This window comes from Felis catus, chromosome A3, assembly GCF_018350175.1.
Source record: "Felis catus isolate Fca126 chromosome A3, F.catus_Fca126_mat1.0, whole genome shotgun sequence".
In the NCBI taxonomy this organism is placed as follows: Eukaryota; Metazoa; Chordata; class Mammalia; order Carnivora; family Felidae; genus Felis; species Felis catus.
In genome coordinates this window covers 128,593,182-128,613,835 of record NC_058370.1, presented here as the reverse complement: position 1 = coordinate 128,613,835, position 20,654 = coordinate 128,593,182, and the positions used below count along the sequence as shown (strand labels likewise).

General features: G+C 40.8%; 1 protein-coding gene across 10 annotated transcripts in view; it reads right to left on the bottom strand.

The window, feature by feature from the left end:
- Window positions 1-20,654, bottom strand: part of NBAS (NBAS subunit of NRZ tethering complex) — a 355,550-nt gene that overhangs the window by 314,754 nt on the left and 20,142 nt on the right. For 7 of the 10 annotated variants that reach the window (XM_045054925.1, XM_045054924.1, XM_045054917.1 and 4 more), the window contains 5 exons: window positions 13,442-13,496; window positions 11,230-11,266; window positions 8,451-8,528; window positions 8,049-8,096; window positions 3,087-3,130 (listed from right to left, as the gene is read on the bottom strand). In XM_045054925.1, coding sequence (XP_044910860.1) covers window positions 3,087-3,130; window positions 8,049-8,096; window positions 8,451-8,528; window positions 11,230-11,266; window positions 13,442-13,496 — 262 coding nt within the window. Of the gene's footprint in view, window positions 1-3,086; window positions 3,131-8,048; window positions 8,097-8,450; window positions 8,529-11,229; window positions 11,267-13,441; window positions 13,497-15,254; window positions 15,613-15,808; window positions 15,996-20,654 lie in introns of those variants that run through there. The other 3 variants (XM_045054919.1, XM_006930475.5, XM_045054922.1) reach the window with 3 other exon arrangements.

Sequence of the window (20,654 nt, the reverse complement as noted above, 5' to 3'; positions counted from 1 at the left end):
CAGTCAGTTAGGCTTCTGACTGACTAATCTGGCTCAGGTCACAATCCCAGGGTTGTGAGATCAAGCCCCATGTCAGGCATAGAGCCCGCATAAGAATCTCTCTCCCTCTTCCTCTGCTCCCCACCCCCTACTCACTCAGTCTCACTTTCTCTTTCTCTCTCCCTCCTTCCCTCTCTCTACATACAAATTATAAATCTATATATATATACAGTCATGAACTTCTAAAACTAACTCACAGGAAATAGACAAATATACTTGGTTCACACACAAACTTACAAACATTATTGTAATAGTTCTCAAGTGTCATTACCCATTTGATAGGGTCAAAAACTGTGTGCCTACTATGGTGGTTAGACACCATGCTAGGAACCAGGAACAAAAAAAAAGCTGAATAAGATGGGAGCCCTGCCTTCAAAGAATTTACAGTCTAACCGGGAAACAGACAAGCATAGCAACAACTAAGGGGAAAAAAGCAGATTAGCCTATGTATGGTGATACATGTTCAAACAAGTCCAAGGAAAACATTAAGAAAGATGCACAAATGAGGAGGAAGCAGGCAGGGAGGGAGGTTTCCCAAAAGAGCTGATGCCTGAACTGAAATATGCAAGACTCGTTAATTAAATATAAAAGTGAGAGTTTCTAGGCAAAAGGAACTATCTGTACCAAGGCGTGAAAAGCACGGGGTGGGGGGTGGGGGGTGGGGGGGGGGGCTGGAAAAGCACAAAAGGCTCTGTGCTAGAACACGGGATGTATGGCAAGGAGATCTTAAGGGACACACAGACTGAAAGGTCAGAAAAAAATGAGCTGTACTCTACAGTCAGTGGGGAACAAACGAAAGATTTTAGGCAGATTAACAGTACTGGCAGCAGTAGCAAAAGCGATCACTTAAGGTCTCCTAAGTACTTAGCATACATCAGACATGATGCTAAGAGCTTTACATATATTAGCTCATATTGTTTCCACAACCCAATCTATAGTATTATGCCCATATTACAGATAATTGAAGCGCAGAGAGGTACGGTAACATCCAAGGTCGCATTTCTAGAAAGCAGGGGAGCCAGATCTGAAGGGTAACCTGATAGAATTCTCATTTAAGAGCAATGAATCTGGTGTGAAGTGTGGATCTGTTGAGAGGCAAACAGAAGAAAACCTTGTCAGGAGACTTACTAAAAAAAAAAAAAAAAAAAAAAGACAGTGAAAATGTTAAAAACCAGTGCTAGGGCTGTGATGGCAGAAGTGCAGAAATGGAGGCAAGAGATATTTTAACAGGTTCCCAGAGCTTGGTGACATTAAGCTAAGGCAATGCTTCCCCACTGTGTCGCTCACTACAAGTGCAGTGAATTATGTGTCTCTTCCCCTGATGGACTGACTACAAACCCTTAAATCCAGGTCGTCTAAGGCTTACTCCTCACTTCACATGTAGCACCCAGGAAGCGTGTCTGGCACACGGTAGCAGCTTAATAAATATTTGTCAAAGAAGACAGAGAAGGAAAAAGGAGGAGAAAAGGAGGAGAAAAAGAAAAGAAGGAAAAAGGATTACTGACTTGGTACAGCTAATGGTATCATCGACAATCTAGGGAACAGAGCCAAAGAACAGATTATAAGAAGGAGAAATAAGTTTATATAAACAAATAGGCAATGTTACATTTGCTTCTAAGTTATAATATATACTATTTGTAAAGACAACTCCGTAAGAACTCTATTACTACCTTACCTACTAGCATACGTGGAATTATAAAATTATTAGAACAATTCTGACATACTAACAGAATACTGCCATTCATATGAAAACTGAAAACATTTTCCAAACATATGATCTTTAATTTTCAGAACCGATGTGTATGGCCAAAAATGGCAAAAATGAGAAGGAAACTCGCCCTGAGCCACTTACTGAGGGTGCATCTGACAAGGAGCTTAAGCATTTCCTTGTGGACGTTGGGGAAAATCCTCGATATAACCAGTATTTTGTAGATTTCGAAACTATTCATGTCTTCCTTCTCCTAGCTTTCTTTCGTTGTCAAGGATTTATTTTACCCTAATGTTACTTTAAGATAAAATATGTACACCATGTTCTTCCAACTAAATGAGAAAATGTAAGTGAAACCCTAAATACACTGGCTGGCACAGAGTAAGGACACCATACATATTTGTTGTCACCATCGCAACAACCACGATTACCATCGTTCTCATTCCTACAACTACTACACTAACTAACTAACCCAAGGTCAGACAGGTGGAACTGCAGGTCAGGTAAAACATACATGGTGGTTGCATTTATCTCCTAATTTAGCGTCCTCCTAATTCTTCTCTTCCTGTAAGGTTCCCTCTGCCTTTTCCTCCTGCTCCTGCAGAAAGAAACACGCCCCATGGCTACTCTTCTACTCATCCTTCAGGCTGATTTCCAAAGTCACTTTTTCTTAACAATCTTGTCACACAGCCCCGGTTAAACTCTCACTCTGCTCTGTATTTTTCCTTCATCAGATTTGTCACAGTTTGTACTTCTATTTTGAGTGTCTATATACCTCATGAGGTAGGGGACAGTAACTTTTTGCTCACAGTCATATCCCTAGTACCCCGCAAAATGGTTCATATACGTAAAGGATAGTAATTGGTGCTGAATATGTCACCAGAAGAATGAGTAAATTCCAACACCTGACTTATACATTTTTTTGCATTGAATTCAAAATAAAAGACTAGAGGTGCCTGGCTGGTTCAGTCAGTACAGCATGTGACTCATGGATCTTGAGGTCATGATTTCAAGACCCACACTGAATGTAGAGATTAAAATTTTTAAAAAGTCAAAAAAAAAAAAAAAAAGATTAGAGACACAAATACTTTATCCCAAAACTGGCACAGACTTTTATTTTAAAAACAGCTTCAATTTCATATCTCTTCAAAATGGTCCAAAATGGACTAAGCAAAACATTTTAAGACAGTAAGAGAAATCAGTTAAGACGTTTTAAAAGTATTTAATAAAGTCACAACAATCTTTGTTAATATTTAACATCTATTCTGACTTTTAAGAAATACTATTAACTGTTGCAACTTTGAAACTTCCATTTTGTAAATATTTTGGAAACTCTTACCTTGACATTTCCCAATAATGGATGTAAAATCATCTTTTGCGGACCTGCAAAATATGTGTAAAATTAAGCCAATAGTTTCACCATCACAACATATTTTGTCGTACTATGAAACCCCACAAAAATGATACGAGAGACAACTTGTCTGCACAACACTAAACCAGTCCTTCTCTCAGACATGGATTTGTGCTCAAACAAGACCCTTTCATTGGCAACATTTTCTCCCAACCTTATTTCACCAGAAATGGAGCTATACCTAGAATACAGCAATACAAGAATGAGATTAAGCATGGTCTTTTAATACAATAGAGACATTGGCCCCCTCCCCAAAGATTCTGATTCAGCAAATATGGAATGGGATCCAAGAAACAATGTTTTTTTAAAGCTCCACAGATTGATTTTGGTCACAAACCACGGTCTGTATCATATTACAAAGTTTAAATCACTTAAGAAAAAAGATCAGGGCACCTGGCTGGCTCAGTCGGGTAAGCATCTGATTTCTGATTTCAGCTCAGGTCATGATTTCATGGTCGTGAGTTCGAGTTCCACATCAGGCTCTGTGCTGGCAGTGCAGCTTCGGATCCTCTGTCTCCCTCTCTCTCTGCCCCTCCCCCACTCTCTCAAAAATAAACATTTTAAGAGAAAAAAAAGGTCTTGCTTTTAATAAATCAAATAGCTTTAATAAGTGACCATATTTGTTACCAGTGACCTATTTAAAATCTGTGATCTTGAAATATATGCCTAAGTAGTTTAATTATTATATGTTCAAAAATGAAAAGTTGGTAAACCATCTAGAAAATAATTTAGTAACAATTATCTAAAACCTTAACGTCTACGGTCATTTGATCCATTGCCTCAATTTCTATAATGAAGTTATCTCTAGGAAATAATTACAGATACACACAGATCTCAAGGAAATTCATGGAGCCTAATTTATGAAAGAGAAAAATATACCCAGTATAAGACTAGATTTTGCCAACTCCACTCAATGAAATATTACGCAATTACTATATGTGACATGGAAAGATGTTCATAATTTTCAAAACTTATCAAGAGAAGACATATCAAATAGAATGCAGAGTACTGTTAGACTAGTATTACCCACACACACACACACACACCCACACACACACACAGAAAAATTCCAAAGAACATACAACATTTGGCTGAACTGTAATTTGTAGTTCTTCTTTCTTGAATACTTAACTATTTTCTAATATTGGTAAAGTGACTAAGCATTACTTTTAAAACAAATTTTAAACACTAATATTTTTAGCTATTTATTAAGATACCGTATTATGACAAAAGCCAATTATAAATATGTTAATAAACTTCCTCAAGAAATTGACTATTCAGCCTCCACACGGAAGAGAGAAGAACATGGTCTTTGAAGTGAAGCTGACCTGATTTCAGCTCTATCTGGGTAACCTGGACAAAATATTTAATAGGAGTTTCATCTTCCTCTCAATAAAATGGGATGGGTAATATCACCTTCATTGCTTAGGGAAGGATTAAAGAAGACATAATGCATAAATTAGCACAAACTAGACCTAAGTCAGTGTTCATTTCTTTCATCCTTAATACAGATCATCACAAATAATAACTGCTCTTTCGCTGAGAAAGGTGAAGGAGAGAGACATAAATTGTTTTGTCAAAACTTCGCAAATGTATTCACTTAAGCAAATTTGGGGGCGGGTGCCTTTTTTAGAAGAGTCCCTTATTTTAATGCTTTTTACTGGGTTCTGTGATGGTTTCTAATTCCCATATTTATAACAGCCCATAATTATAAGAAATTGTTACTTCACCATTTAGGAAAAAAGGAAACACACATTAGCCACATAATACCTACTTACTGCTAAATTACAGATTAATAAGTAGCAATTCACAACAAGTCACTTTTCACCCACGTGAGCCCCGCACACAAGCAGGTTAGGTGTGCCAGATAAGAGCAAGTGACTGGGGCCACCTGCCACTCACCACACACACACACACACACACACACACACACACACACACACACAGCGGCCCTAGTCCGATCTTACAAAAGGCAGGGCTCTCTCTACACTAAAACTAACATGTGTTTCAGCTTTCCATCCTTTTCCCTGCCATTTGCTATTTATGACTGCTTCCAAGTAACGAATAAGGACCCCAGACACTAGAGTTATCACTCATACTCTAATACAATCAACGGTGTTTCCCGAACTCCAGCGGCCTACTCCGATCACAACTGCGCCAATCTTGCATCGGACGTGTTCTTCACACCGGAGTACAAAATACACGTGGAAGAGCAAGAACAAAGGTCTTAAGTATTCAGGTTCGGCCACCGTTCACAGGGTTTACTTTGAGGATCTACCCCACCCCTTTTTCTTTAATGATGACTCCACATCTTCGCTCAGACTCTCCTTTCAGGTCCCTACAAACTGTGTGTGTCTGTTAATTCAGCAGAAGGAACGGACTGCCAAGGCTGAGCAGTCAGCGGACTATACCCGGTGAGGCACTCCCCGCGTCTGCTGCCTCTGTCCCACTCGCAAACACCTTACTCATTCAGCAAACACCAACTAAGCACCGATTATGTTCAAGGAAATATCCAGTGCTCGGGAAAACAGACAGGGCCTGCTTCCAAGGCACACAGTGTAGCTGGACTCACAGACACCAGAGCCCATTCACACTGAATTTTGAGGAAAGGACAACCCGGGGGTTGTGCAAAGCAGCGGCGCTAACTAGACCAGGGGAAACCCACATGTAAAAATACAAGCGTACATGGCTAAACAACGTGACCAAAAGGTAGTATGCATTCCTGGATAAGAGCAGGAAGACCGAAGCTGGGACAGCAGACTTCAAATCCTCAAGAAAGAAATTTAACCATTTGTGTCAGCTTCCTCATTTCTAAAATGGAGAAAAATAGCAAAAGCTACCTCACGGGGCTTCTGCAAGGATGAAATGAATTAACACCTGTGAGGTACTTGCAAGGGTGCCCCACGTCATCGGTGTTATCTTATCACAAAGTACAGTACTGTGTTGATTATTTCAGGAGCGTAAAGGGGAGGATCCATAGGGAGTATGTTCCTGAAAGGCTTCCTGGTGGAATTCGTGCTCTACCACGTAAGAGACCTCAGATACACTAATGTGACCAAAAGCTTTTGCAAATTACAGACCAGATGACCAAGATTTCGATGAGCAACACTTCGGCTGCCTGGAAATCCTCCCTCAGCTCCTCATCTCGATCACCACCTACGTGAATGAATTCCTAGAGCTGGATGTATGTACAAGTTTTATAAATATTTTACACTCTACCAATCCAGTAGCAAATCCTTTTATAAAAACAAATAATTTTTTTATTCCTTTCATCAAAAATGTTATCAACAAGTTCGAGAGACCCCCGGTCAAACTCCTCTTCACTGGCCCGAATATCAATCCCATCCCCACACGCACATTCTGACCCTAACCCCTAAAATCATTCCACGGATGTTCTCATTTCACGGGAGAAAGATGGAGGTTTTGACAACTAACCGCTGTTTTTGTACAGTCACACCACAAGTACACATCTCAGACAGATTTCACGTCACTACAGCACACGGAGAGCAAGTGCGAACCCATTTCTACCAGCAGTGCCAAGTTCAAAACTGTGCCAGCTTGATGCTCACTGATGCTGTGAAAAGAACAAGGGTCTGTTTTTTAAAGCCATGCCAAATTAAACAATGCAGTTTTTTTTTAATGTTTCTTTTTCGAGAGGGGGAGGGGAAGGGAGAGGGAGGGGGAGGGGGAGAGAGAGGGGGAGAGTGCACGCACGCGTGCAAGCAGGGGAGGGGAAGAGAGACAGACAGACGGACAGAATCTGAAGTGGGCTGCAGGCCCTGAACTGTTAGCACAGAGCCCCACATGGGGCTTGAACCCACGAACCATGAGATCATGACCTGAGCCGAGGTCTGGTGCTTAACCGACTGAGCCACCCAGGCGCCCCAAACAATGTAGTTTTGATTGAAAGCCTGTCATTAGTGCCAGTCCTCTCCATCCTGAGGATTTCAAGAGGGATCACAAAACGAAGCCTCCCCATCTGAAGTCAATGCCCCAATGGGGGCAAGCCCTCTGTCCACTCCCCAAAAAGGTGAGGGGTCCAGTTCTGTTTGAATAACTGGAAAAAGAAAGAAACTGCACAAAAAGCTAGCATTGGGGTGGGAACAACTGAATGCACGTTATTATACTATGTTTAATCAAAAATAATTAAGTATCGGTAAAAAGTTTTGACCGATATCCTAAAATGTTGATCTCCTTACTTATTTTTTGAAAACCAAGAGTCAGGCCTTGCCTGCAGAAAGAAGTAGCCTCGAATTTTAGAAGTGCAACACATTTAGTCTGCTAGTGCTAATTTCCAAAAAAAAAAAAAAAAAAATTAACTAATTTTCCTGAGTTACTTTCTGTTGTTGCTACTTCTTTCACAACTGATATATTACTTAAAAATAAAGTACGTGAAAAGCTCAGCTTAGAGAAGACTTTCAGATGTGTATATAATACCGACGAATGTCTCAAAAGGACAGAGAATATCACTGGTCTCAAGTAATACGTACTCTTCGTCTTGCAGACTCAAATTCCACATACAGCTTTAGGCCAATAGAGCAAGGCGGCCCCTACTTTTTCAATACCTTCTTGAGCATGTGTTTTAGTGGACTTAGCAGTGACCAGTCAACCAAGAGTGACTCCCAGAGTTCTGAAGATGTGCCTGGTCTACTGAAAAAGTAAAACTGCCCAAGGGAGAAGAGAGGGATCTGGGGAAGTAGACCATGTGACTCTAACAAAACATCCTTTGTCCTGTAATTGGCAGAAGTTGCCGTTTGACACCAACCCACAAAATTATGGGAGTTAAGAGCAAAAGCCCTTTAAATAAGCCCTTCAAAAAACTTAGTTCCCATAAATGAAGGAAAATTTTCTCAAGGGAAAATTCTGAATAGGAGTAATATTAACAATTACCTGATCTCCACACACTGATCTTGAACAGCAGCCAAAATTTTTCCATTGCTTTCATAGAGAGGGGAAAAAAAAAAAAATTACGTGAATATTTGTAGCCGTCTTCAAAGATGAAACTTTTCTAAGAAGTTAAAAATTATTTCTTATCTTTTTCACACCTTCAATTATCCAACTTTTGACCTCAAAATTAAACGAGCATAAAAGGTACCAAAGTGTGCACAAAGTGATTCAATACAGTGGAATTCATTGAAGAGACACAAATAATATGTAACAAATAATATGTAAAAGGAATTTATATACAATAAAAAACAAACAAGAATGCAAGACAAAAGGACCCCAATATCCATAAGGAAACTGAAGTGCTAACCCCACTAAAGAAAACTGTATCAATTTTTAATACCTTACCTTGCAAGTACCAAATGCCAATGTATCTGTTTATTAACCAAGCGAACCAGTCCATCAGGGAGCAAAAAAGGCACAGGGCTGAAACAACACATTAACCAACTTAAAATCTAATCAGAAAAAATACATGTAAGTAGATAAATGTTATAAAAAGCATACAGATCTATAGAACAAGAGAGGATTTTTTTTTCCATTAAAATATAAAATTCGAATATGGGCAAACCTAAAACCCAAAGTTACTAATTGCTTATCTGAAACTTCTGACCAGATACATAACTCTTATTCCAGAAAAACATGGTGGTATATTCAAAAGTATAAATGTTACAAGCTTTCTAAGGAAAGGTTATGGAGGATGCCAGTAACATAGCAGAAGTGAGCTTGTAAGAAACCCTTCCTTCTATGCTTGCCTAGAAATTCTGACTCAACGGTAACAAATTTCTTAAGAAAGAAAGAGAAATCTCCAAGCACTAGAAATGAAAAGGGAACTTCAAGTTAGAATTGGCTACAGGTATGAAATCAGGAGGGAATACCTGGGACAGAAAATGAGCCGCGGGGCACAGGAAGAACAGGAGTTGGAAGGGAGACTCCTGGGAAGGCCAGCACCCATCAGAGACTGCACGTCACTCAGTGACGGTGACGGAAGAGCCAGAGCCTCCCAGGACCCCGGGGGAGGGGGGGAGGGTGTTCTAGAAGCTCATCTGAGTCTAGAATTTGGTCTGTGGGGGCATGGGAATGAACTCCCCTGTGAAAAAACAAAACCCCAAGCCTTTACTACATGCAAGATCAGACCGCGATGTCAAATTCACTCAAGTGGTGCAAGAGTAGCTAAGCGGAAGCTCACACTAACATCATTCACAAAAGACAGGAGGAAAGGATCCACCGCGGGTGCGTGAGCAGATACAAGGCAAGAGTGACACAGGAGGAAGTCAAGATAACAGGTGGAAAAGAATAAAGAAAACAAGCGGGTGAAAGAAAAAAAAAAGAAAAAGAACAAAACAAAAATTGTGTAAAATAGAAAACAAAAAAAGGAGGCTAAAAAGATCTGTAATTAAAATATATCGGTGGGCGCCTGTGTGGCTCAGTCTTTAAACATCTGACTTCTGCTCAGGTCATGATCTCATGGTTTGTGAGTTCAAATCCCACACGGGATGAGCTCAAGCCACTTTTCTCTCTCGCTCTCCTCATTCTCTCTCTGTCTGCCCCTCACTCAAAAAAAATTTTTAAAAAACAAAATAAAATGACAATACTTGTTTTAGATAAATAAATAAAATAAAATATGTCAGTAATGGGGCTCCTGGTGGCTTAGAACCCACTTGGGATCCTCTCTCTACCTGTCTCTCTGTCCCTCCCCCACTCGCATACACTCTCTCGCTCTCTCTCAAAATAAACAAACTTTAAAACCAGTTAAAAATATATATATACATATATATCAGTACTATATGTTCAGTGTACTTGCATTCATTTCTAAAACACAAAATATTTAATACCATGGTAGTTACAGAAATACCATAACAAAGATAGGAAACACGCATGTGAGTGATAGCATCAACAGATGGAAGAGGAGAATACCCATCCTCTCCAAGGGAAGTGGGGGGGGGGCACCTCAAGTTGTAACATTTTGCACAAAGAGAGAGAAGGCTATCTGGAGCAAACAACTGCCTAAATCACATGGAGGCATATGTGCCTACAGAAGTAGATAATATAATAAACCTGTTATAACTTACAGTGTCTATAATTCTGTTTGTAATATTTCATACTTAAAAGAGAAAAAAAACTTTAAAAGAAAAAGCCACTTGAAGCAAATATTGGCCCCAAAACCTTTAGTTTTAATTACCATAAACTGAAAGAGCAAAAACTGAACTTTTTTCAGTTAACTTCACAGTTACTTATGAAAGTAACAAAACATATCCTCCGGAAGATCAGACAATCACTTCAAGGTGCACTGGCCTATACTGGATATTTTCTGCCCACACTTCCCAAAGACGTTCAGGACTAGCAAGCTGGATCGCCCAGTGAGCTCAGGAAAAAATAGCCTACTTCTAAACTCCTCTCCCATCCTTGCCCCTCCCTCCACTCTCATCTCTTTACCCTATCATACTCCACACCCCCTAAAAAACAAGATTAAATTTACACACACACACACAAAGCATAAAAACATCAGAGCTCATCCTAGAGAAGAACTAAAGGTCTCTATTATCTCTGGAGCGTTTAAGATTAAATGTCCTTAAGGAAAAAAAAAATCTGTGTTAAATAAATCTATAAAACAATCCCTATATACCTATCTAAGAGCAGAACTGTATCATTTGTCAGAATGATCATTTGTTTCTTTTAAGGCTGAAAATTTGCACCATTCCTAAAACATCCTTAACACTAAAAAGAACTAAAAAGTCCCCAAGAACAGAAACATAAAGGACCCCCTGCCCCCCCATGCACAGCAACTGAATACTGATCACAAGAGTTGTTGATCCAGTAAAAAACAAAATTGTTCTTAAAAAGATCCCCAAGCTACAGACACATCATGTGGGCATTCAAGATAAGGCTGAGAATACTCAGAGAAAGCAGAAGTCATCCTGAGATAGTCTTAATAAGGACTAAGGAACAAAAATTACCCTAAGTCAACTGAGCTACCTTGTCACTATATCAAATGTTTGAGAAGATCTATTTTATTCACCGGAATGTCAGCATCTGTATCACAATCTGGGATTCAATTCTGAAAACTCAAATCATAAATAAGATAATATTTGTATTTGACATTCATACTATTCTCTGAAGCGACACTCACCTGTACCAGATGTATTGGCGTAAAAATAATAAACGATCTGTAATAAAAATAGCAAAACCAAATATGAATCAGCTATTCTTTAGGAATCACTTTCAAAATAGCTTCATCGACAATAAACCTAAAATATACTGCTGAGTCATTACAAAATATGTAGAACAAAATTCTTAAAATAAGGGAATATAATCTAATATGCACTGTAACTTTTATAAGATCATGTACTTTTTTATATTAAGGCTAAGTTTTTGTTACTCAAAACTTTGAAGGATTTTCTAACAGTATAAAAAAGTAAAGGTGGTTTGAGATGTAAATTTCACCGAACAGGCTTTAATAAAACCATACAGTAGAAGTCACAGTAACCACCCTTTAAAACCAAAATATTTGTACAAAAATTAAGATACTATTATATTTTATAGCAAAGATTTTAAAAAATAATACCTAAAATGCAGAAGTCAAGCAGACACAAATCTCTAACACACTGAAAATAAAGGGACACCGCACTTAAGTCGAGTCAGGAGGCCAGAAGGGAGAGCAGTACCACTTGACATTAACTACAAGAAGAAGCATCAGACCTCAACAGAAGAGTCATCAACAAGAAAATATCCTGTTACAGGCCCCAACAAGGAAGAGATGTACTGTCACATCGCCAATAAGAAATCGACTACCTCTGCAATTCAGGCCATGAGAAACCATCATCACCCAGGACTCTTTTCTCCAATGGCTTTTTAGTTCAAAACAACTCCTCACAACTACTTCCTCCTCCAGAAAATGACGTTCCCCTCCTCTGTTGAACTTGGCTGTAGTTTTGCTGTAACTTGCATGTCCTGAATTGCAATTCTGTTATTCCTGAATAAACCCATTTTTACTGGTAAAATAACTGACAGTTTTATTTTTAAGGTTAACTATCCTAGTGACAAGTAATGTTTTATATGATCCTACCAAAATGTGTATGTGTGGCAGCACCTGAGTCGCTCAGTCAGTTGAGCGTCCAACTCTGGATTTCGGCTCAGGTCATGATCTCAGTTTGTGAGATCGAGCCCCACAGCAGGCTCTGTGCAGACACTGTGGAATCTGCTTGGGCTTCCCTCTCTCTCTGTCTGTCCCTCTCTCTCGCTCTGTCTCTCCACTGCTTACACACACCCCCTTTCTCAAAATAAATAAGCATTAAAAAAATTGAAAAAAAATAAAACGTGTATGTGTGTGTGAACACGTAGATGTGTATCAATGAAAAAAGATCTGAAGGGCAACAGGTTTTCTCTGGGTGGTAAAATGAGAAATTGTTCATTCAAGTTTGTGGTTTCCCATATTCTCTAAATTTCTCTAAATGAATTTTATCACCTGGGTACATTTTCTAAATTTTCAAAATTTCAAAACATTAGTCACAATGAAAACTGAATATGCTAGCACTTGTATCAGAAAATAATCTTTATCAGGAGATAAAATAATTTCAAGTACTTGACTCCTTTGAAACTGAATGTTCTCTGTGTAAGTAGTTCAAATTCACCAGCGTTATGAGGATGAGTTTTGGAGGCAGAAAGACATGCAGTCAAATTCCAAATGAATAATCCTGGGCAAGTTTCCTCATCTAAAAACACGAAGTCATAACAGTACCTACCTTGCTGGTCTGGTAAAGGACTGTATCAATAAATGTACATAAAGTCCCCATAGCACCAGCTTAGCAACAAGTGCTGAAGACTTGCTCTGATACCATGAGCTCGTATGTATATGTAAACTCTGTCAGCAGTTACATGAATGCTCTGGTTGATAAAATATTTAATCTGAAGAACTCTGGCCAGATGTAGCAGAAATATCGTGTAAACCACTTAAAACAGCTGGTCATTGCCTTTTCACTTTCAATGTCTAGACTCTCTGGGACCCATACTGGATTTGATTTTCTTCATTTCTTCTAGAATACATTCATAATGGTTAAAGTTAAGCCATATTTTAGCTCTCAACTGCATTAAAAATGTGTGTATGCACACATATATCGGCATATACACCTATATACCCATATATCATACATAATATGCATACATATAAAAAATTAAATTCAGGTAACATGTATGCTATTCACTTTTATCAGGCTTTCCGTTATAAGTCTAAAGAACATTTTTAAAACTCCTAAAGTTTCAAAAACAATAAAGTTACAAATGAAATGGGAAAAAAATTATCTGCTCTTATCATTATATAGAGAAAAATAAATAAGCTACATTACCTCTAATTGCTTTGGTGATGATAAAGGATGCACCATGTTTTCGGTTGCCTCTAGACTGCAATTGGAAAGAAAGATGTATTACATTTGAGAATTTTCTTGTGATACTTACACAACATGTAAAATTATATTCTTTTGCTAATGCTCAGTACAGGGCACAGCTACCAGTATTTAAAAACTACTATTCAGAGACAAAAGAAGGAAAAACAGGACTGAAAACAGTGGGAGCAAAACTGAGCACAGTGGAGTTATAGGCATTTGTTGGCACAAACTTTGCTAGGGAATACAAAGATTCAAGATGGAAAGTCAAATACCAAACATCACATAATTAATTTCTCTTTAACATGTATACATTTTTGAAAGACAGAGACAGAGCATGAGTGGGGGAAGGGCAGAGAGGGAGGGAAACACAGAATCTGAAGCAGGCTCCAGGCTCTGACTCGTCAGCACAGAGCCCGATGAAGGGCTCAAACTCAGACTGCAAGATCATGACCTGAGCTGAAGTCGGACCTTTAACCAACTGAGCCACCCAAGTGCCCCTCAAACACCAAACAGCAAAACACCAGCCCAAGACCATACTAGTTGCCAGTCCAGCACAGGCTATTTAGGAGGGTTACAGTGGCCTAAGTTTTGCTTGGAAAAGTGGTCATATGGATTAATAAACTCGTATCTTTGGAGGCAAGCTTATTATTTGTTGTAGGCCCACAGAGGAAATCCCACTAACACACTGATATACAATTGCTGTATTAAATAGTTCCTTAAGTATAGACTAAACCGAGTAGGGTAAACAATCGCAGAAGCAACAAATAATGAATACAACGCACTCATGTACTGTTAAGGAAGGAGCAGTAGGGGCAGACAGATAGGTCTTAAAAGCACAGAAAAATGATTCCATTCCACAAACATGAACTGATTATCCGCTTTGCAGTAAGACACAATTTGGTCCCGGGGAGGGTTATAAAGATGAATCCGATGCAACTGCCCTTCCAAGAGCTTGAAGTTAGACAGCTGAAATCAATAGAACCAAAAAAAACAAAAACAAAAACAAAAAAGTGCTCCGAGGTTTCAATGTAAGCTGATACTGTGCTTCTTTTTTTAATCAATTTAAAATGTTAAGCATTCTGAAACATTCCTGTAATTAACCAGTGGGTGCTACGCAGTGAAAACCAGTCTTTGTTCAACCAATAGCAGCAGCAACAACATCCTAGCTGCAGGACCTACAATATTCACTTTGTTCAAGACAAACATAAACTAAGTAAATACTGTACTCGAAAAACAGTAGTATGTATGCAGATCTCTGCCAGCCTAAAAAATACATTATTCAAGACAAGCAGAAACTGCAAGGGGGAAGGAGGTTAAAGAAAAACTACAAACTTTATAGGAAAATGAGTAGTTTCTCCAGTAAAGAAACACCCAGGAAAGATGTGAAAAAAGAATTCATATGGTGGGACTGCCCGATTTTAATTAAAGTCCTTTTGGCCCTTGCTGCATCCTCTGAGTCGAAAGCAATGACTGGCACAAGTTAGGCACTCAAAAAACGTGTTGAATAAATGTGGGTTCCTGGCCCCTACTATTCACCTTGCGCTGAGAGGCCCCTCTCTACGGAATGACTGCAGACCCTAAGGTCCAGTGCAGGTTATCAACCTCTAGAACCCCTTCTTTAGCAGGAAACCTAACTGCGGATCAGCACCTCCTCACTTTTCCCTCTGGCAGCATTCTGTTCACACCACCAGCACAGCGCAATTACACTAAGTGATGAAAAACGTTTACTGGACTGGCCCCAGTCTAGACTGCAGGCACCACAAAAGTTATTCACCTTCCTGTGCCCAGCGCCCAACACGGTATTTGGGACACGGACGGACATACAAGCACACTAAATGCTTCTTTACTGAAGTACACAAGAATGGGCGCAATTCAGCCCCAAGGAGGAGTAAAGGTTTCAGTGGCGGCCCTCCAGCTGCTGAGATGACTGTAGGGTCCTGGAAAGTTCTCCCGCTGCAGATGAAGCTCAGCCCTGGTCAGCTCTTGCCTCGCCTTCCAGAAAGGACCACCCAGAGTCCAGACAGCAGAAGGACCCTGGAGTCCCAACGCTGTGCCTCCCCTCCAAATACAATGAAACTGAGACCCAGAGCCCGAGGTTCTATCCCGACAACAGAATTGGGAGCCCAGGAGGGATCTCAGGTACCCCTGCTTTAGCGGAACCAGACCCCAGCTAGCCCGCGGTGCCGTTGCCAAGGCGACGGTACTAGCGGCGGAACCTTGCTCCCCCTCCCACCCAGCTCCACTCCCCTACGTGGCTCTAGTTTACGTGGCTCTGCCCGGACAGCGTCCGCGCCATGCTGGCCGCAGCTCTGGAGGGGCCTAGTTCACCTGCACTTCTGTCTCCGAGGGCCACTCGGTGTTGACCAACAAGTCATAGAGAATCGTCTCCTCCTCAGCCTCCGCGGTGCCTGGATTCACCGCCGGCGCTGACTCGGAGGCCGCCATGTTCGCGGGGCAACTGAGCCACCGGGACAGGGCCACTACGGCATCCCGCCAAGGACAAGCTTCCTGCACCGCGGCTGCTTAAGACTCCCTGGGAGGGGTGGAGTTAGCTGGGCGTGGAGCTGGGCGTGGAAAGGAAGTGCTAGATTAACCCTTTAATGAATAGGAAGGACGGTGACTTTGGCTTGTCTGGAGTACGATTTAGGTCCTGGTCCCGGTGCACTGCCTGTTTATTAATCTGCGTCAGATGCGCCAAGTCTGAGCCCCTCGTATCCAGCCAGCTTCTATAAAACAAAAATGGTGAAAGTATCTCCCTAAGATGCTAACATTCATTCGTGTATTTGTTGGCAAATGCATAGAAAGAGTGCAAACTTTTTTTTTTTAATAAACACCAAAAATGATGCAACTCGGTAGATACTAAGCCAATGATTGCTGTCAGACGAATAATGCTATAGGAGCTCAGAAAAGGCAACAAAGTTCAGAGAGTCCGGAGCGGCTTCCCGGAGGAAGTGGAGCTTGTCCTGGGTCTTTAATATTAGGCAGAATTAAGAAGGTTTGGGGAGAGCGTCTCAAGCAAGCGGAAATGGGATGGGCAAAGACAGGCAGAAAAATATACAGTTGAAAGAGCACAGGCAGCTGAATAGAGCCCAAGTGAGAAAAGGACATGGAGGCAAGAAACTTGCAATAATACATTGAGAACCTACTTGGAGGGAGCTAAAATGCCAGCCTCATTTGTTCATTTATTCATTTAACAAGTGCCTCTATGTGGAAAGCCCTGTACTTGAAAGCAGAGCTTATTGTAAACCTAATGAATGTACAGTATGCAAGGAATTAGCCTGTCTCACATTCAAAAGAAACACAAATACTGAACATTTCCTGCAGGAATTAAATTGCACAATATCCATCAAGATGCGTTAGGCAATAATGCAATTAAAATCCTCAGCTGGGAAGCCTAGGCCTCCCATTTATTTCCAAGTTAAATGACCTTAAAGCCTGCCCTATTTCACCTACCAGCTCCCTTGCCTCTCATCTCCTCTCCTGCTCCTCCCCCCTCCTCCCACCACCTTCAGCCACAGGGGCCTTTCTCCTTCTGAACACACCAGGCACATTTCCCCTGCAGGGACTTTACATGGGCTGTCCCCTCTATTTAGAAGGTTTTCTCCCAGATATTTGTCTGTGTCTCTCCCTTATTTCTAAGTTTTTCCTCATATGTCACCTTATCTCTGAAGCCTATTCTGATTGCTTGTTTTTAAATTTGCAACCACCTGCTCTGAACTGTAGATCTCCCTTAACCTTCTCTGCTTTTTTCCGTAATACTGATCACCCAAAACGCTATATACTGTGTTTTATTGTATTTGTTTATTGTCTGTCCCCATTCACTAAAATGTAGACTCCGCCATAACAGAGTGCACTACTATATGCATACAGATGTTAAAATGGAAAAAACTCAGCTTTTCACTTGTGTAGGGAAAATCCAGTTCTTCCCTACTACGTGTGTCTTCCCTGCGAGCCTCCTACTCACACACAACACTTCTGGTTACTAAATGTGCAGAGGTTTTTCCCCACACCATCAAGCAATTCTCAGACCAGCAAAGTCTCCAAGAATTCAACACTATCAAACCAGAGATAGAATCAGATTCCACGGGTTAAGGGCTCAATCTCACAAGACTTACCCCTGTCCAACACACACACACACACACACACACACACACACACACACACACTCCCAAACATACACTTCAGATGCCAGTTGCAAGCCCAAGGTATCACCTGTGCTTCTGTGTAAGTACTGCATGCTAACCAATTATGCCATTGGAGCACCTTATCACTTGTGCTTCTGACCAACCAGCTATAGATCAGAGATTCCAAAGACACCTCTCCCACCTCAGGTCCAATTAATTTGCTAGAGCAATTCTCAGAACTCAGGAAAACACCTCGGTTTACCAGATTGTTAAAGCATATGATAAAGGATACAGATGAACAGCCAGATGAAGAGACACATAGGGCGAGATCTCTGAGTGCAGGAGCTTCTGTTCCCCTGGAGTTGGGGTACATCACCGCCCCCCCCCCAGTGTGATTGTATTCGTCAGCCTGGAAACTCTCCAATCCCCTGACTACCGAGATTTTTATAGAGGTTTCCTCATGAGGCATGATCAATTATTAATTCAATTCAATTTCCGGCTCCTCTCCTCTCTCTGAAGAATGGAGGATGGGGCCGAAAATTCCAAGTTTCTAATCATAGCTTGGTCTTTCTCGTGACCAGCTGCCATTGAGGAGTCATCCAGCGGCCCACTCAGACTTACTTTCGTTAGAACAAAAGATACTCCTCATGCTCTTATCACTTAGGAATTTACAAAGTTTTAGGGGCCCTGGATTAGGGACAGAGTCAAAGACAAATATTAGAACAGGAGATACTCCTAGTATTATCATTTAAGAAATTATAAGGATGTTAGGAGCTCTGTGCTAGGAACCAGGGGCAGAGATCAATACATGTATTTTCTATCATCTCACACACACTATATACATCCCTGCCACATCCCCCAGAATATATTAACAGCACCTGGCACAGAGCACAAGACAAAATACATATTACTTGTTGAATAAATGAAAAACTTCCCCCCAAACCTTTTTTATATGTTGTTTCCCCCTAAGTACTTTTCTTCAGAGCAGCAGACACCAGACATGTGCATGCAGATGTTGTATGCAATAGAATACAAAGAGGTAGGAGCTCCATTTATTCAGAACACACAGTGAGGGTGGTCCCTGAACTTGCACGGCCTCGGTCCTGCCCTCTCCCAAGTCTGTGCACCAGGGCTATCCACTCCTCCCTATCTAATCCGAGTATTTTGGACAGAGAATGAGATTGCTTTCTGTTTCATCCATGCCCTTCATGACCTCCACCTGATCAAGCACACAAGCAGCCAGGGGGCTCCTGGCCAAGCTGACACAGGTGCTTCCTTCTCAGCTGGTGTGTGAAGAGAACAAGTGCAAACATATCACCAAGAAAATGTGTTTCTTTTGGCATCATCGCACTGTATTAATTGCATTATCCATCGTCACCCCGACCCCACTTGCCCGAGCTTATACAACAGAACAGGAAACATAAGGCCATGCCTAAGTGACCCATGCAAGCCTCTATTCTGAAGAAACAAAGAGCACGGGCTGAAACTACATTATTTGACTGTACATTTAACTCGGAGCAATTTCCAGAGGGGAAATTCCACTCCCAGAGATGCTCTGAGCAGATAGATAGGCAGGTTATGAAGCCCTCTTCATCACTATTTAATATCTAGAAAAGCCCAGGAAAGAGAAGGTGAGGTGACCACTAAAAGGAAAGAAAATGGAAAGAATATGTCCTGTATGTCCTGAGAAGAGCTCCAAGTGTAGAGCATCAGACACTGGGGTGGACAGGAAAGGCAGAGAAGTGATCAAAGTTCAAATTAAAGTTCAGCTGAGTCTAAGGATCAGGATGATTTAAGACAGATGGGGGGCTCGAGCCGAATTGCTCATTGATTTTCAGTACCTGTCTGGTTAGTTGTCCAAACTGAGACACTTTGAGAATGAAAAGATATGATTTTAATAATTCTATTAGGAAAATAGGCATGAAACAGGACTGTCCTGGGAAACTAAGAGGATGGGCACACTAATTTAGAGCAAGAGAGTTGTGATAGAGTGAAGAGGATGTGTGTATTTCATAAGTACAGCAAGACTCTTTTCCTGATTCTCTTAGTGTGACTGATGTAGTGACAGCGACCATTCTTTTTTTTTTTTTAATTTTAGTTAACCTATGGTATGGTATTGGTTTCAGGAGTAGAATTCAGTGGTTCATTATTTACATACAACACCCAGTGCTCATCGTAACAAGTGCCCTTCTTAATCCCCGTCACCCATCTAGCCCATCCCTCTCCCTCCTCCCTCCATCAAACCTCATTTTGTTCTCCACCTTTAAGAGTCTCTTGTTAGTTTCCCTTCCTCCTCTTACCCCCCTTCCCATATGTTTTGTTTCTTAAATTCCGCATGTGAGTGAAATCATGTGGTATTTGTCTTTCTCTGATTGACTCTTTTCATTTAGCATATAATACATTCTAGCTCCACCCACATTGTTGCAAATAGCAAGATTTCATTCTTTTTGATCGCCGAGTAATATAATATTCCATTGTGTGTGTGTGTGTGTGTGTGTGTGTGTGTGTGTGTGACCTCCTCTTTATCCATTCGTCAGTCAATGGACATTTAGTCTCTCTCCATAGTTTGGCTATTATTGATAATGCTGCTATATACTGCTATATACATTGGGGTGCATGTACTCCTTTGAATCTGTATTTTTGTATCCTTGAGGTAAATACCTAATAACGTAATTTCTGGATAGTAGGGTAGTCCTATTTTTAGCTTTTTGAGGAACCGCCATACTGTTCTCCAGAACGTCTGCCCAGCTTTTAGCTTTTGGATAATTGTCTCAATTGCTCTCCCTTCACTCAAGTCATGTAATTCTAGTGGGGCTGCCAATCCCCAAACTCTGCCTCTTCAATCCATATCTCAGAGAGCCCCATTCTTCTGACCTCAAGAATTGGGTGGAGAATTCTTCCCTGGGATGGATGGATGGATGGATGGAAGGATTTAAAATGGAAATGGAGGAAAAAGCACCTTTATTTTTGGGATCGCAGAGTTTGAAGGACACAAATTGGGAGTTTTAGCAGTCATCTTACCACACACAAAACCCTATCTGCATGGAAAG